This window comes from Diabrotica virgifera, chromosome 8 (genome assembly GCF_917563875.1).
Source record: "Diabrotica virgifera virgifera chromosome 8, PGI_DIABVI_V3a".
Taxonomy (NCBI): domain Eukaryota; kingdom Metazoa; phylum Arthropoda; class Insecta; order Coleoptera; family Chrysomelidae; genus Diabrotica; species Diabrotica virgifera.
This window is the reverse complement of record NC_065450.1, coordinates 142,033,397-142,053,148: the sequence shown is the minus strand read 5'-3', so window position 1 is coordinate 142,053,148 and position 19,752 is coordinate 142,033,397. Positions and strand designations below refer to the sequence as shown.

Genomic DNA, 19,752 nt, shown 5'->3' with positions numbered 1-19,752 from the left:
ACCAAGAAACATTCGGTTTATATTTAAGATTTAAGGTATTAGATTTAATCAATGGTTTCGAATTTACCTGAAGAAAGTTTCGAGTTGGCAGGTCAGGTAATAGAAAAGTTGCGAATTGGCCGGTGTACATTTTGATTTGAAAATGTTTGTCATTAAAAGTTACGAGTTGGCGCGTGTCCACATATTTATATAAACATAGGTAGATATTAATATTCTGACATTCTTAAAATCTTATATGACGTCGAAATTAATGACGCACTGAAAAAAGGGTTTGGTATCAACTGTACTTTATTTCTTTCTTTGAATTGCTGTAGTTGGCTATATACCATGAATCACAAAAGATTTAAAATTTGTTTGTAAAAGGTATATTTAAAAATATCCCTAAAAAGGGCTACATCAAGACAACAAACGTTTTCGGAATAAGAATTAGATCATCAGATTTTAAATTCAACATAACATGCCTAAGACCGTCCGCACATGGGTCGATCGAAGACACGTCTCAAGTTCGCGCGTCTTGCTCGTCTTGTACGAACCCTGCGTCACAAGCGATTGCCCTCCGCACACTAGTCAATTCTGTTTTTATAAATTAACGCATTTTTTATATAGTAACCAAAACGACTATTTCGAACTGTGAAGAGTACGGTATTATTACATTTTTATACAGTTGCATTATACAGTTGAGGATATTTTTCTACTTCCTCAACGAATTTTATAATAAACATCTAGGAACAGAAGTTCAATGTTTTCAGAATTTTACATTACAAACAATATATTAATTGATGGATTCGACCGTTACTTGATGGAAGTTCATTTTATCTAACAATAAAACACTGAAAACGTTTGTTTTCTATACTTCCACAAAATTTATTATAACTAAGTGACTACAGCTGTTTCGGCAGAATGCCTTTCTCAAGTGATATAGTTTACAATGTGTTTGCCTTTTTAAGTCTTCAACTGAAGAGGTTGAGGAGTGGGGAGCTGTTTGTCTCGAGTTGATCATTCAGAATTATATCTGCATTTTTCAGTTTATTAATTTCCATAGATTCTAAAAAAGATAGCTTAAGGCCTTTATTTTGAATATGCACAATTTGAAACTCTTCATTGAAGGAATGATTATGATCTAGAAGGTGAAGTGCGTATGTAGAAGTGTCTGTTTTTCTATTGTTGAATGCCCTTTTGTGTTCTGCTATCCGTTTGTCAAAAGTTCTGCCAGTTTGACCGGTGTACGTTTTCGGACAGTCACCACAAGTTAGTTTGTACACACCACTCTGTAGTTGCTTTCTCTTTCGGCTTTTATTGTTCTTAATATATTTGCTTAAATTGTTGTTAGTTCTGAAATCTGGTGTTATTCCTTTCTTTTTTATGTATCTTGCTATTTTTGTTGTTATCTTGCCAGTATATGTGAGAGAGCAGAAGGTACTGGGTTCTTTCTGTGGTGGTGGATACACTAACTTCAGGGCTTTCTTTTGGAGTTTTGGTTTAAAATTTTGTTAACTGTTTGTTCGTTATACGGCTATAACGAACAAACAGTTAACAAAATTTTAAACCAAAAACTCCATAAGAAAGCCCTGAAATTAGTGTATCCACCACCACAGAAAGAACCTAGTACCTTCTGCTCTCTCACATATACTGGCAAGATAACAACAAAAATAGCCAGACACATAAAAAAGAAAGGAATAACACCAGCTTTCAGAACTAACAACAACTTAAGCAAATATATTAAGAACAATAAAAGCCGAAAGAGAAAGCAACTACAGAGTGGTGTGTACAAACTAACTTGTGGTGACTGTCCGAAAACGTACACCGGTCAAACTGGCAGAACTTTTGACAAACGGATAGCAGAACACAAAAGGGTATTCAACAATAGAAAAGCAGACACTTCTACATACGCACTTCACCTTCTAGATCATAATCATTCCTTCAATGAAGAGTTTCAAATTCTGCATATTCAAAATAAAGGCCTTAAGTTATCTTTTTTAGAATCTATGGAAATTAATAAACTGAAAAATACAGATATAATTCTGAATGACCAACTCGAGACAAACAGCTCCCCACTCCTCAACCTCTTCAGCTGAAGACTTAAAAAGGCAAACACATTGTAAATTATATCACTTGAGAAAGGCATTCTGCCGAAACAGCTGTAGTCACTTAGTTATAATAAATTTTGTGGAAGTATAGAAAACAAACGTTTTCAGTGTTTTATTGTTAAACAATATATTTCCATAAAGCTAATAGTACTACAATCAACGAACATAACATTCACCGATCTTTAAAAAGACTAAAATTTAATTTAGGGCAAAAATCAACAAAAACGAAGCAAACAAATGAAATAATGACTAAACGTGCGTCTCACTCGAACTTTCTCGTTCGCTTCAGATCGCACGGAACGAGAGTCGTACAAGACGAGGAGATTTTGCAATCGTAAACGCCTCGTGTACGGAGCTCAATGCCACAACGAAGGAACTTGAGTGGCAGGGAGAGATGATTTGAATCGAGTTGAGTGCTTCGAGCGTCGCTCCATGTGCGGACGGCCTAAGCCACCAAAATAATAGAGTCAATACTCTTTAAAGTAAGTAAGTAATAAAAAAAAAATCTCTGATTGAACTGGAATAATGATGCGGCTGTAGTTTCGTGTTGCAACGAAATTGAAAATGGTTATTCATTTTTGATTTATGTTTACTCCCATTGGAGTACGAAGGGAACTATTCTCGTTGGAACTTTACCACGCTGAGCAGAGGGGACGTGAATTATAAATTGAAAAATTCCCTCATCTTTCTTAGTCTCAACATCCGTTATGGCTTGTAAATTGTAGAAGCCTCGGAGGTGTTACCAGATAAGGTTCCCATTGTTTTCAGTCTGGTAGGATGTAGAATGACAATTTTGGATGTTGTTTTATATGCTATTAGATTGAAAACTTAGTTTTTTGATAGCAGTTGCCGCTAGGGCATCCCTGCCATTTCGTTCGTTGCAATCCGTGACTGCACGCCGGAGTTTGTCCTAGTTATGTCAGAGAGAGCAGCATATGTGCCTCCTGATGAGAGACTAATAAGTTTCGAAACTGGTAGAGGTGCTTGCTGCACTCTCTGATTGAACTGAAATAATGATGCGGCTGTAGTTTCGTGTTGCAACGAAATTGAAAATGGTTATTCATTTTTGATTTATGTTTACTCCCATTGGAGTACGAAGGGAACTATTCTCGTTGGAACTTTACCGCGCTGAGCAGATGGGAAGTGAATTATAAATTGTAAAATTCCCTCATCTTCCTTAGTCTCAGCATCCGTTATGGCTTGCAAATTGTAGAAGCCTCGGAGGTGTTACCAGAGAAGGTTCCCATTGGTTTCAGTCTGGTAGGATGTATAATGGCATTTTTGGATGTTGTTTTATGTGCTATTAGATTAAAAACTTAGTTTTTTGATAGCAGTTGCCGCTAGGGCATCCCTGCCATTTTGTTCGTTGCAATCCGTGACTGCACGCCGGGGTTTGTCCTAGTTGGGTCAGAGAGCACCATATGTACCTCCTGATGAGAGACTAATAACTTTCGAAACCGGTAGAGGTGCTTGCTGCACTCTCTGATTGAACTGGAATAATGATGCGGCTGTAGTTTCGTGTTGCAACGAAATTGAAAATGGTTATTCATTTTTGATTTATGTTTACTCCCATTTGAGTACGAAGGGAACTATTAGAATGATTAGTTTTTAAAACATAGAATGATTAGTTTTAAAAAAACTGGAGTTAAAAGCGAATAACGAATTTGTGTATTTTGGAAAAAATGCCATTTTCTTCAGAATAGAAAGATTAGCATCCGAGATACGAAAAAATGTTTAAATATGAAATTGCAGGTAGTTTAATTCCCAAGAACTTGGTTAGATAAAATTTGTTCTACTGCAAAAATTGAGTGAATCGTAAATGAGTATACCATCGAAAAACATTGATTTTTATATATAAAACTAACACTTTCGATAGCGAATAAATCAAAAACTATTAATTTTATCAAAAAAATTTATAGAACATTTTTTGCTTAGAATGAATATTTTTATTAACTTTTGCGGTGAAAAATAATAAAAAATTTCCTCCCCCAAGATGGGATGTCAACCACCCCCATGGTAAAGCGCCTGTCGGCATCATATAGATTTTGATCCTTGGACTATCCACTACTTATTCTCTAATTATCAAGCAAATCGATTCTTTCTGTAAAAATTGCGAGGTGAAAACCTTTGGTTCCTGGTCTATAAGTAACAAACCAAAATAATTGGTTCATCTTTCTTTCTCCCCTTCCTTGTACCCTATTAGGGTGTCGGATTTGGGATCGCTATTTTAATTTACATTCACCCATCTCTTCCATTCTTTTCTGTTTTCTGCACATTATTTTTAATTCCTCGAGTGATTTTCCTTTAACTTTTCCCGCCTTTACTATTTGCTGTCTCCATTTTTTTTTGGTCTGCCTCTTTTTCTTTTAACAATGTTTCTTGCTTCATTCAATTCATTTGTCTCTTTTTTAGTTTATTCATTATTGGTTTTTGGTTGGCCATTCTCCTAATAGTCTCGTTGCTTAATCTATCCCATTTTGTCTTTCCAACTATCCTTCTTAAATGTCTCATCTCCATTTCATTTATTCTGTTTTTCTCATCTCTTATGTTTTCCAGTTTTCATTTGCATAGAGCACAGTCGGTATCACTATTATGTTATACAGAGAGAGTCTGTAAAGTGGAATAAATATCTCAAATACTAATTATTTTTTTGGAAAATGCTCAGACCCGTCGATTAGTATTTCAAATTGTCCTTTTTGACATTCAATAAAAATGTATACAGGGTGTCCCAATTTAGAGATATGACGTCATCGTCGATTTTCTTAAATGGCAACACTGTCATTTTGAGAGCTAATTTGATAGGGTTTGTAAAGTTATACATAACTGCAAAATATCAAATTTTTATTCTCTACCATTTACAAGATAATAGAAAATAACAAAGTTATATCTGTAATTTGGAATATATTCAATAATTAAAATACTAACTGTTTTTTTGAAAAATGCTCAGACCCGTCGATTAGTATATCAAATTGTTATTTTTGACATATAATAATAATGTATACAGGGTGTCCCAATTTAGAGATATAACGTCATCGTTGATTTTCTTAAACGGCAACACTATCATTTTGATAGCTATTTTGATAGCGTGTGTAAAGTTATACACATCTGAAAAATTTCAAAATTTTATTCCCTACCATTTACAAGATAATAAAAAATAACAAAGTTATGAAGAACAAGAAGTAATCAAATAATAATTGAATTTATTTATTTCAATTAAGCAAATGCTCATAACGTTGCCCATTGACAATTTGACAATAATTGAGGGCAACATTATGAATTTTTGCTTAATTTATTGAAATAATTAAATTCAATTATTAGTTGATTACTTCTTTTTCATAACTTTGTTATTTTTTATTATCATCTAAATGGTAGAGAATACAAATTTGAAATTTTGCAGTTGTGTATAACTTTACACACCCTATCAAAATAGCTATCAAAATGACAGTGTTGCCATTTAAGAAAATCAACGATGACGTCATATCTCTAAATTGGGACACCCTGTATACATTATTATTATATGTCAAAAAGGACAATTTGATATACAAATCGACGGGTCTGAGCATTTTTCAAAAAAACAGTTAGTATTTTAATTATTGAATATATTCCAAATTACAGATACAACTTTGTTATTTTCTATTATCTTGTAAATGGTAGAGAATAAAAATTTGATATTTTGCAGTTATGTATAACTTTACAAACCCTATCAAATTAGCTATCAAAATGACAGTGTTGCCATTTAAGAAAATCGACGATGACGTCATATCTCTAAATTGGGACACCCTGTATACATTATTATTGAATGTCAAAAAGGACAATTTGAAATACTAATCGACGGGTCTGAGCATTTTCCAAAAAAAAACAATTAGTATTTGAGATATTGAATTTATTCCACTTTACAGACTCTGTATATGTTTATTTTTGTCTCTCTTGCAAGTTCTCTTTTCCCCAGTATTGGGGCTAAGGCATAGTATAACTTGTTTGATCTCTTTGCTCTATTTGTTATTTCCCAGTCTATTTTTCCAAATAATTTGTTTAATTTGCATTTTGACAATAATTGATTTTCAACTAAAATCGTGATTAATTTCCATTAAAGACAGTAAGTAATTTAAATTATATAATTTATAGAGTTGTTTACATTAAAGATGTAATAAGTCTGCACAATGTATCAATTTCATTAAAGTCTTCAGCTGGAATACAAGATATATACTTTGCACCAGATACGTCAATGATAGCTGTGTCAGATTATATGGAACTACCACAAGGAGTGTAAGTATTCATTTGTGAAAAATAATGTCATTCTGTCTTTAAATGGATTTAAACAAGAGCTGAGCCACGTAGACCATCTAATTTCACTTTCTTCAATTAAGAAATTAGAAAATCGGGGATGCTAAAGAAAAATGGTACAGCAGCAAATGTCTTGAAAAAGAAGTCTTGATTCAGAACATTGTAGTTTGTAAATTTGGACCACCCATAAGCCAGCTATAGGACTGTGTAGGTAAAACAGGTCATATTTTTGGGTGAATCTATCTCAGGTTTAAAAAGATATAAGAAAACCGCCAATCGGTAGCGCTTGAGTTTAACTTTCAAATGTTGTTTAAGTGGTCAAGATCGGATATAAACACAGCCTAGTATAGCCCAAAAACTGAAAAATTGAACTTTGAAAATTTTAGTGTTCCGACAATTATTACTCAAAAATTTCCACCTACGAATTGCGCCAATAACTGAGCATTTGTAGGAGGACTCCAGGCGAGTCTAGCGGTGTATATCCCCAATCTGGGAAAATTCGAATTTTAATGCTACAGGCCTCTAAAATGTGATCAAATCCATTTCCTATGGGAAAACATGTTTTTCAAGTTCATCCAATTCTATAATACTTTTAGATATCATATTTGAGATCCTAGATTCATCAGACACTACTTGTCAATACCTTTCTAACGCATGTTTAGTGATCAAAATCGGGTATACCGTTTAGAAGCTATCGAGCTCCAAAATTATAATCCATTTAATATTATCGCCGAAATGGTCTAGGGGTTACGACGCTAAACTTATAATAGGGCAATCCAAGTTCATTTGCAAGCCATCCCAATATTTTTTTCAATCTATTCCGAATACAAAAATATAGTGTACATTCAATGGAGCCAAAAAAAATTATTAACAAAAATATATTTATTGGGTTCTAGTTGGTAGTTGGATATGAACTAGGATTGCCCGATCCCAAGTTGAGTGTCATAACCACTAGACCACTTCGGCGATAATGTTTTAGTGGTTTATAACGCTTAACCCGTAAATGAGAAATATTACATTCAATTTCATATATCTAATTTATAAAAAAAAAACTTTTAAAAACTCCTGATATAAGAATAAAAAAACCGATAAACACGGTAAAACTGAGTAGCGCATACAAAATTTCAGCTACAAAATAGCCAATATATATTTTCCAAAAAACGTATCTTCATTTCATTGTAAAAACATTTATCAACAAAGACGCTTATTGTCATTACTGATAGATTGCAGAATAAAGGAGTTAAAAAAAAATTCATTGTAAAATAAAATTATAGTTTTATTTTGAAAAATATTAATTTATATTTCCATATTTGCTTTTGAACTACAGCGCGGCACAAAAGAGCCTCAAACTGCAAACTTTATCAAAGGCACTTTTTTGAGGTGCGTTTTACTTCAAATTTTTCAAATATTATGGACAAATCTTTCAAAATATAACTATAATTTTATTTTCCATCAAAATAGAAAAAAAATACATTTTTCGCCAAGTAATATTCATATCAGCTCTTTTATTAGCATTCAGTTATATTCAGTTATATTCCTTAGCAGGAATATTGCGTGCGCCACTCATTTTTACTGCGTTTAGCGGTTTTTTATTATTTTTTCAAAAATAGAAGAAAAAAAGTTTCTTCCTATATAGAGTAAAAGGAAAGTTTGTGACACGGTATTCTTCCTGCCATGACTTATAGAATGGAGACCATGACATTTCTTCGTATCAAAACAACAGTAAGATATGTAAAATAATGTAGTTTCGAGAAAAACGCAATTGAAAATTTTATGAAACTTAAATACTTATTAACTTTTTTATATTTGAATTAGCCCAGTCGGGACACTATTTGACCTTGCATTAGGAGCTGCCCCAAATTTTATTTTTCTAATCTTTAGGGGGGGTCAATGGTAGTATAAATTTAAAATCTCGACTGAATTTAACCGTTGCGTTAGCCGCCATCTTGATTTTAAAGGAGAACAGTTTTTGCTCAATATCTCCGCCATTTTCAACTTTTCTAGAAAAAATATGGAAACTAAAATTGTTGAAAATGAGATTTTCTATAATTTAGTTTATTATAATTTTTTTTCGTGCAGACCATATTTTCCGAGTTATGGGGAAAAACAGTGACAGTTAAAGAGTAATTATTGATTTATTGAATTATCTCGTTTATTATTACTTTTACAACAAATTTTAACCTATACAAAAATGAATAAAATTAAATTTTGTACAATTTTCATCTCTTTGATTTTCTTGATAAAATCAATATTTAAGGTACTTATGCGGTAAAGGCGCGAGCGTTAGACCCGATTGAATTTAAAGCAATTGTTTTTGTTCAATATCTTCCCCATTTTCAACTTTTCGACAAAAAGTGTAAGGAATGAAATTGTTGCAATTACGATTTAATACCATTTTTCGAGAGATCCAGTGGCGGGTCTAAAAGGGGGGGAATGGGAAAATTCCCCCAACGGGGTCCAAAATTAGAAAAAAAATGGTTGAAATATTAAAATATGTTAGCTGACATGAAACTTAATTATCGACAGACAAATTCAACCAATAAAACCCGCTAGTTAATAAAATTAAGTGAAATAAATGCATATAAGTTATTATTTATGTCTTTTATGTACTTAGTTTGGTTGGTGTTTCATTGGAAGTTTCAAAAATTGTATAAAATATAATTCTCTTTATTTTCGTTTATATACAATTATGTCGTAAAATTAATAATAAATGAGACAATTCAATAATTATGCTTCCCCTCCGCTTCCACTATTTTCCTCCTTAACTCGGAGAATATTGATCGCATAAAAAAATTTTGGAAAAGAAATTGTAGGAAATTGCGTTTCCAACAATTTTAGTTCCTACCGTTTTTGTTGGAAAGTTGAAAATTGCGGAGATATTAAGCAACAACGGTTCTCCTTTAAAATCAATATGGCGGCTAACGCAACCGCGGAATTCAGTCGAGATTTTAAATTTACACTTCTATTGATCTCCCCTAAAGGATAGAATTATAAAATTTGGGGCAGCTCGGAAAAAAGACTGAATTCAGTAATTATGCTCCCCCCCCCCCCCACCTTTTACTATTTTCCCAACTCGGAAAATATCAACCGCATGAAAAACATTGTTAAAATAAATTATATTTGGAACAATTTAAGTTGAAAATGGCGTAGATATTGAACAAAAACAATTGCTACAAAATCAATCAGGTCTTACGTTAAAAAATCAAAATGATAGAAAATTACATTATCAACAATTTTGGTTGTTACAATTTTTGTCGAAAAGTTTAAAATGGCGGAGATATTGAGCAAAAACAGTTCTCGTTTAAAATCAAGATGGCGGCTAACGCAATGGCCGAATTCAGTCGAGATTTTAAATTTACACTACTATTGATCCCCCCCTAAAGATTAAAAAAAATAAAATTTGGGGCAGCTTCTAATGCAAGGTTAGGCCTGTTATTCGTCTAACCCGACTGGACTAAATGGATTTACATGGAATTTTGTTTGAGTACCTAACTTTACATACGTCACATAACAACATATATTAATTTATAATAAAGTGAAAAATAATTCGAAAAAAAGTTACTTGTCCTACTGTTGTACTAAAAAATAATAATCTGTTTTTTAACGATATTCGGAAACTTTTGTTATATAAACTTATATTGCACTGAAGTTTTGTTTAAAATTTTACACATTTCAATTCCAAAAAGAGAACAATTTTGTTGTTCAACAAATTTTAATACGTAAATTATATATAACATGAACATACTTGTTTTCCAAAAATTAAAAAATTTGACAATAAAGATAATAAACAAAATAAGATGAAAAAATAATCAGAATCGGTTTCTGAATAGCGGATGCTGAAAGTTGTGAAAGAAAAAGTTTATTGCATTTTCTTAAATCAGTGCGCAATTTCTAAATGGGAATTTATCATGTATTGACACTATCTGTCAATTTATCAATAATTTAACTTACCTTTCTCCCGTGCTTGGTAAATTCCAGATAGCATATCAGAGTCAGCATAATTTTTCTTCGCTAAATACACTAAATACTGACTTCTAGATACCTCAGAGATTTTATAATTTAAATTGGCTGAGTTATTCATTTTTAGTCTTAACATATACCTTTTAACATGAATGTAATAGTATAACACTTCACTACAGCATCCATTTGGCTTGCAAATTGTAGAAGCCTTGGAGGGGTCACCAGGAAAATATACCAATAAGTTTTTCAATTTAAAAATCTTTTAGTAATATTTTTAATATTTTCAATATTATTAATGTTGTTTTTAGGATTGAAAAACTTCATCTTTATAACACTATTGTTTAAGATGACTAAAAATAATATTGTGGCCGCAAGCTGGATAATATAAACAAAGACATATTCGCAATTCAGCAATAACTACATGGCAACAGTAGGATATGTGCGTACGATATTTCACTTTTTATTTATCTTAGTTTTACACTCAACAGAAGGGTTTATTTCGAATCATTTGACATGGATATCACAAGTCATTTTTTTACATATCCTACTGTTGTTTTGAGGCGACGATTTACTAACCCATATATCAATATATCAATATATTACTAACCCATATATCAATAGACTTGAAAAACTCAATGAGCTGTTGAGAGAATCATGTTACATGTACATACTCTTAAGATATCATATAAGAAACGAAGATCTAAGAAGAAAAAACCAAAGTAGATGTTTTTAGCCTACAAAATATCATAGTACCTGTTAATCGTAGATATATCATTGTACTTTACAGGTATGAATGCCAAATAGGCAGCTCTGAAGAAAAATTATTAGAAGAAAAATTATTCCATTTAACTCTGGGAGGAGTATATACATTAGCAGTCAGACAGAATGACAACAAAATTGACGTAAGTTTTGAATTACGATGTTATTTAATACGAATAGAGTTTCCTGAAGTGCTTCCTGTTCTGATTTTTCTTTCCATTATTATTTCGTATAGTTTTGCTTCCACATATAATAGGGATATGCCTCTGTAGTTCTGACAGTATCTTGTATTTCCTTCCCTTCTTGTGTATTGGTACAATTATTACATTTGACGATTCTCTAGACTTTTTATATTAAAATTAAAGTGTATAATAATCCCCTCCTTATTTTTCCTCTTACATAATTCAACAGCGTTAGCCATCAAAAGATGATCAAAATTCTAAGAACAACTGGAATTGACGAGCAAGACCTGCGAATTATCTCGGCACTATATTTTCACCAAACAGCAATAGTTTAAATAGAGCACACAACATCCGCAGATAAACAAATCCGAAGAGGAGTGCGACATGGTTCCGTCTTATCACCGCTATTTAATCTGTATTCGGTGTCTATATTCAGAGAAGCATTAGACGAGGTCCAAGGTGGAATCAAGAATAACGGAACCAGCATAGACAATAACAGGTACGCCGATGATACCGTCTTAATAGCAAGCAACGCACAAGAACTACAAAATATTATAATAAATGCGGTAGTTAGTTATAGCGAAATGTTTGGTTTACACTTAAACATTTCCAAAACTAAAATTTTAGTATTCTCAAAGACACCAACAAACGTATATTTGTATGCCAAGGGACAAATAATAGAGCAGATAACGCCCATAAAATATTTGGGAGCAAATGTCAATAGCCAGTGTAATAGTGCAGTCACTGAAGGTGGATATGAGCTATTACTTCCGATTTCGTTGAACCTCCATCGATTTGCATGAAAATTGGTGAGTGGTTAGAGGATATCTCAAGGAAGAAAGGTGACATGGTGCCAACTTGCGCTTTTACCCTGGGGGTGGATGCCACCCCTTCTCGGGGGTGAAAATTATTTTATTGAAAATACCCCCATAATTCGATAGAGGGACAAATTCTAAGCAAAATTTGTTATGAAGTTATTAAAATAAATCAAAACTTTTTGAGTTATTAAAGATCAAAGATTTTAATTTTTCTTGAGAAAAATGCATGTTTTTAACCGATTTTTCATCAATAACTCAAAAACTATAAGTTTTTTCAAAAAAGTTATTATTACCAAAATTGAAGCCAATAAAAAACTAAATAAACCCCTTACTAGAAAAACCTTTTAGTGTTAACTAAAAAGTGAGTTATAGGTAATTGAATGTATATTGTTTTCGGCGAGTAAAAAAATCTAAGTATTCAAGCTGAAATAACGGAAAAATGATGCATTTTATAACATAAACTTATTAAACATTTGTCAAATTACTTAAAAATATCTATCAAATGAGCCCCCGAACATGCTGATAGCATTAAAATTTACGATCCAAAATTTTTTCAAAACTTATCTTTTAAAAATTTTTCCAAAAAATGTGATTGTTTTTTTTTAACAACTTCGTTCATTGTCACGATATCAGGTTCATCTAAAAACCATTTAAAAGATAATTCCAAGGACTATTTAAGTATATTCATATACTTAATATATAAGAATATATTCTTTTAAACCCCTTACTTTTTTTAAAATAAAAGGTTAAATTGCCCCGGTTGCATGGTTCTTACAGCAAAGTTTAAGATTTAAACGTTTCTATCTCGGTAATTTTTTTACGAAATAGTGAAACAGGTAAAATATTTGACACGGATAAAAATAAAATTTGGTTACATATAATTTTTTACGTATACTGAGTATTTTTGGAGTTATTACCAAATGAATATTAAAATTACAATAATTTTAAAAATTATGATTTTTTTAAATTATCACTTTTTTTTTTAAATATGCATTCTTAACCAGTCAAAATTATTGAAATCATTACTTATGCTGATACAAAGAAGTTCTTGTAAGGATTACTATAAATTTTAATTTTTGTGGAAATGGCGTATGTTTAATTTTTCACTTTTTCCTAAAAAATTCGAAAGGGTTCTTTTATTTTCATCATAACTTGCTTAATTTTGACGCTATTAACTTGTTCTGAAGCTCATTTGATAGGTTTTCCGAAGTACTTTGACAAATGTTTAGCAGGTATAATTTATACACTGCATCGTTTTCCTGTTATTTAAGCTTGAATACTTAGATTTGAGTACTCGTCGAAAAAAATACACATTCAATTGCCAATAACTCACACAGAACTAACATTAGTTTAGTTCTTTAAGTGAATAATGTATTCAGTTTTTTATGATCTTCAATTTCAGTAATAATAACTTTTTTGTAAAAGCTCATAGTTTTTGAGTTATACGTGAAAAACCGATTTAAGACATGCATTTTTTTACGAAAAAATAAAATTTTTGGTCTTTAATAACTCAAAAAGTGTTGATTCATATTAATAACTTTATACAACAAATTTTGCTTAAAATTTGTCCCTCTATCGATTTATAGGGTTATTTTGAATAAAATAATTTTCACCCCCGAGAAGGGGTGGCATCCACCCCCAGGATAAAAGCGCAAGTTGGCATCATATCACCTTTGTTCCTTGAGGTATCGTCTAACTACTCACCAATTTTCATGAAAATCGATGGAGGTTCAACGAAATCGGAGGTGAAAACCTTCAGTGACTTCACTATAACCCAAAAAAATAAATCCTATCAAGAATCGAACAAGCGAGGAAAACGCTCATGAACATAAAAACATTTTTTACAAGATCAGACCTTAGCGTAGAGCTCAGAATCCGAATGACCAGATGTTATGTGTTTTCTGTCTTGCTATATGGCTGTGAAATTTTGGACAATGGACTCTGAAACAGAAAAGAGAATATATGCCTTTGAGATGTATATATACAGACGGATGCTAAAAATTACATGGGTACAAAAAGTTTCTAACAATAAGGTACTTCGCAGGGCCGTAACTACCATTGGGGCAACCGGGGCAGTGCCCCGGGGCCCCCGTTCAAGAGGGGCCCCGCAGTGGCTCTCGTTTGGTTGGCCGTGCATAGATTTTAACGAGAAAAATAAAAATATGTATTTTAAAAGCCGATCCCAACGAAATAGTTTCAAATGACACAATTTTAAAAAGATCTTACAGATGCACCCTAGACCTCAACATAAAGTTCAGGGGGCTAAGCTGGTGCCCCCGAGACTATAACATAAAAATTTAAATTATTACCTAGGAAATTAGTTATTTTGGAGTAATAAAACCTAAAATGCCATTGGAAGAGGAGGCCCGGGCTAAGCTGGGGCACCCGAGACCTTTCGTAAAGATATAAATTGTTACTGAGAAAATTAGTCATTTTGGCGAAATAAAAACTAAAATGCAACCGGATTATGGGCCCCCCGTCCCAGGTATATTGTCTTAACCAATTTACTCCAGGCCACATATTGGTACGTGAAAGGAACCACATTGTAGCCGAACAATGTACTTGCATAAAACAGATATAAGATGGTACTTGCAAAATTATTTAACCCTTAAGTACTCAGTCTTACCCAGAGCTGAAAGTATCTTTAGTAAAAAGATAAAAAAGTATCTAAGATACTAAAAGTATCTTAGATACTTTTATTTAAGATACTTTTTGGTTCATATAAAAGTTACTTTTACTTACTTCTTAAAATATCTAGTATCTTTTATCTTTAAAAGTATCTTTAAATACTAAAACTATCTTAGATACAAAAAAGTATCTTAGATACTTACTCAGGACCTGAGAAATAGATACTTTTCATGATCCGACAAGCTTCGACCTGTCGCGCCGGCCGTAGCGGGAGAGACAATGTGTATTGTTCTTTGCATCCGCCGCCCGCCGGCCCGCAGCATTATCCGTTTATCCTTTACAGCGTTAAGTTAGTTTGCCTTTGCCGTTCGTACTCACTAAAGGAAAAAATATTAGTGCACTAGAAAAGGTAAGTTCCTTTCTTTGCTTTTTATAACCTATTTTAAATTTAAATAAAATGTTAATTTGTTTAAATTTAAAAAATGAAGTGATTCAATAAATTATGATCCCTGATCCCTGCAATGTAGAGTAGAATACCTAAAATCCTATGGTCAAAGAAATCAAAATAAAATTATAAAATTAACATTACGGTTGTATCTACAGGGTGCAGGGCGCAAAAATATATATCCACTGATATATATCCTGATCTGATATATATCATAATACTTATCTATAATAAATATCAAGATCAAGATATATATCAATATTCTATTTCCTTTCCTATATTTGAGACTTATAAAGTTTGACGGGAATTAATGTTTTTAAGTTATTTTATAATATTATTGCTTTTCTGTTTTTATTTTGATTTATATTGAAGACTTAAGAGTGTATCAATTTATTAATTATTTAAGAAGGAATTTATGGTTTTGTTTCAAAGGCATCAAAGGTTATATTTTTATTAATTTTGTTTCTTATTTTTATCTTTTATGTATCTATTAGCATTATTTGTTTTTTCGCTTTAGCGTAATATCATTTCACATTTTACTAGCATACTTAATTTTTTATTTAGTTTTACATGTTTTTTTTTATATTTACTTTTGAATAAACTTATTATTTCTGCTTTTTTTCCATTTTGTAACTTTTTTCGAAAATATATAATTATCACATTTGGTTATATATCCGATATATATCAAATATATCCGATATTTTGATATTTATATTTATATAAACTATCATGATATTTTTGCGCTCTGACAGGGTGTCCCAATTCCCAATGGTGTAGTAAAGTTCGATATATCTGATACTGTACAAAAAAAACCTATTTATAAAAATTGTGGACAACTTTAAATTTCACGTTTTAAAATTATTTACTTTTATACAGGCAGGGTGTTTCATTTTTCCAGGATTAACTAATTAATATTTTTTTAAATGGAACGCCCTGCCCCTGATGTTATTTTCATCTTTTTGGATTCTTTGCATTAAGCCGATTCAAACAATCTCTAATACTTGGGGTTTACAATTAGAAGTTTAAGAGATACAGGTTGTTAAAAATCTTATTTTTTGAAGTTTAAGTAGTTATTGCAGCGTGGTCCTTGTAAAATCATTCAAAAAATAAGTATAGTAGTGCTAACAAAATTATGGTCGGGGCCACATAAAACTTGACAATTTTGTTTCAGATGAATATATATGAGAATTGTCATGATAAAGAACTAAATGTCGATGTTGACATGACATTTACTGAACCTGAATCACCTGAACCTGACCCTTTTACACCAAGTGAAGATGAAAAAGACCCTACATATGTTCCTGAAAGTCCTGAAACAACAACAAAAAAGAAGTTTAGAAATTTTTTTGGCGGTGCCTCCTCTTCAAAATCTTCGGAAAAAACCCATGAAAATCAGGTTTCAGATTCAGAAAACTCGGCTGCTACTAGTGCTACTGCTGCTAGTAGTTTTACTAGTTCTGTTTCTGTAACTAATAGTCAATCCCCATATCATAATGCAGCAACCTCAAATCTCTTTGATGGGGAATATTTTGAAATTGCGCAACAAATGTTAGAAAAACTTGACGGGACAAGAGACATTATAGCTAATTGTAGAATGTGTTTACCTAATAATAAATATTTAAAGGGAAATTCAGGTTCTACTAGTAACTTCTTAAAACATTTTAAAACGAAACATTCAACATTTTATAAGGATTATTTAAGTTCTAAACTTACGAAAAAACTGGAAATTAAAAATATCAATGATAGGCAAATGAACATTAGACAAATGATTAAAAAGACCGAAAATGTTACACAGGATAAATTTAACAGAAGACTTCTTCAGTTTATTGTAGATACCATGTCACCTTTGTCGTTGTTACAAAATCGTAGCTTTTTAAATTTATTTAAGGGAATTACTCCTTTAAAAATCATATCCAGGCCTACAGCTGTAAAAAAAATTTCCTCTATGGTGTCTGAGAACAAAGAAAACCTAAAATTAACATTACATGATGTCCGTTACGTCTGCACGACGGCTGACATTTGGTCATGCAAAACCCGAAGTTTTCTTGGTGTTACATTATGTCATTGGATTGACCACAAACTTCTACGAAAGTCAGCACCGCTAGCATGTAGAAGATTTTCTGGAGCGCATACACACGACCGTATAGCTGAACTATTAGAAGACATACATACTGCTTATAATCTACATCCAAATAAAGTGTTAGCAACAATTACTGACAACGGCTCAAATTTTGTCAAAGCATTTGGTGTTTTTGGTATCAATAATGTTTTACACTACACTGGTGACGACGGTGAACATCAACAACAAGTGCCAAAAGATGATATCGACATCATTGAGGAAGATCAGGAAGATATTTTGGAGGATGAAGAGGATATTCCTGACATATTTGAAAACGAAAATTATCTCCTTCCAAATAATTGAAGTGACAATAATTTGATCATGCTCATACCTACTTTATCTGAACACATACGTTGTGCAAGTCATACACTTGCCCTAATAACAACTACTGATATTATGAAAATAATTAATTCAACCAGTTCTCTTAGATCAAAACATGAACAAGCAATAGCTAGGTGTAATCATATATGGAAAAAAGCAGGTCGTCCTAAATCAGCTGAAGTGATAAAAAAAGTATTAGGACATACTTTAAGTTACCCGGGTGTGACTCGTTGGAATTCCATGTTCGATGCTCTGAACCAGATTTTTAAGTCTAAAGAAAAACTGGAATCTCTATACGAAAAATTAAATTTTGCAAAACAAGATCGGCTCAGAGATACTGATCTAAATTATTTAGCAGAATTATGCCAAATACTAAAACCGTTTGCTTTGGCACTTGACATTCTTCAAGGCGAACAAAATATGTACTACGGTTTCCTTCTACCATCAATCGTAAGCTTGTTTGTTAAAATTGAAAAGCTTAAAACCAATAAGTTTAAATATGTGGAACCTATTTTGAACGCTCTGACAGTATCTTTAAACTCCAGATCTGAAAAACTTCTTAAGTTGACTAACCAATCTGCAATAATTGCTGCAGTTACTAATCCTTTATTTAAAACACGTTGGCTTACTGCATTTCGAGGAATCAGGAATATCGAAAATGACCTTAGTGAAATTAAGGATTTGGTAATTACAGAAGCTATAAAAATTATGAAGGAAAATTAAAACAATTTGATGTAAGTACAAATAACATTACTACTGTAATGAAAAGTAACAAAATGCAAAACGACTTCTTTGAATTTGATATTAACTCCGATCTTCAAACGCAAAACGAAAACACTGGCTATACTGATTTAGATTATAAACGACAAGCTGAGCTGCAACTATTACAATATTTGGCCGATTCTGAAACCAACATACAAATATTAAAAAAATATAATATTATAGAACAATTAGTTAAAAGTTCAATAGGCCATTACCTTCTTCTGCAGCTGTTGAATGTTTTCTTTTGCAACTTTTATTAATTCACCCCGACGTCATGCCTTGTCTGATCATACTTTTGAAAATTTAGTTTTACTAAAAGCTAGTGGTTATACTAACTAGTTATTAGCTACCAAAATGTTACTATTTTTTATATCCTATCCTATAGTGTGTAAAAATTTAATTATGTTGAATGTTCTGTTTTTAATGCATAATGCATCTTATGCTGTTTTTAACACACGAATTTATGTTTATTTTATATTGTTTTGAAAATTTAATGTTTGATTTTTGTTTTCAATACATAGTTATTAGTTTGTAATAACTTAACGTCTTTTATTTCTTATCTACCCCAAAGCCCAAAGTATACCATTTCAAAGTATCTGCTGGCTTAAACTAAAATTGTATGATAATTTAAAGGGTTAAAATGATGTTTTTAAAACAAAAGTATCGACAATCTACTGTAGAGTAGTAGAGTACCGAGTACCTTTATATTATACCCTAAAAGTATCTTAGTTACTAAAAAAGTATCTAAGTATCTTAGATACTAGAAAAGCACCTAAGTATCTTTGATACATAAAAGTATCTTACCAGGGCCCCCGTAACCGGGCGTGCAACGCGTGCGGCGCACGCGGGCGTAACCCCAAAGGGGCGCAAAACCGAAGGTTTGGTAAATAAGAAATATTTATTTTAAATGAGATAATCATTTTTTATATATAATTTTAATTATTTAATGAAGAGCTAGAGAAATCTCAAAAATCAAACATTGTGTTATTACTGAAAAAATAATTATTCCCGTCCTGAAATGTTGAACTTACTCCGTCAAAAATATATTACATTTTGTTGTTCCTTCCTAATTTTTTTCTTTGAAGTAGATTGAATTACGCTTGGTATACCATCCAATCGATTTTATGTTGTAAACTAAAGCGACACTCAAAATAGTCAAATAAACATCAAATCACACTCCTTGACGAGTAGAAATATAAATTAACACCCATAAAACGCAACTTAGCAGTTTTACTCCAACAAAAACACAACTTGCTGGATAACTGCAGTTTTACTCGTATAAAGTGAATCTTTTCCTCGAATTTATGATAATACTCTATGAATTATGATTATGTATTTGACTTGAGTATCTTTTCCCTTCTCGTATATGCGTTTATTAGGCAAAAAC

At 31.8% G+C, this 19,752-nt stretch overlaps 1 protein-coding gene across 4 annotated transcripts in view; it reads left to right on the top strand.

Annotated features, from left to right (window-relative positions):
• Positions 1-19,752, top strand: part of LOC114342354 (solute carrier family 15 member 1-like) — a 148,809-nt gene that overhangs the window by 77,030 nt on the left and 52,027 nt on the right. For 2 of the 4 annotated variants that reach the window (XM_050658482.1, XM_050658481.1), the window contains exons 12-13: positions 6,213-6,353; positions 11,119-11,233. In XM_050658482.1, the coding sequence (XP_050514439.1) occupies positions 6,213-6,353; positions 11,119-11,233 (256 nt within the window). The remainder of the gene's footprint in view (positions 1-6,212; positions 6,354-11,118; positions 11,234-19,752) is intronic. The other 2 variants (XM_050658484.1, XM_050658483.1) reach the window with 1 other exon arrangement.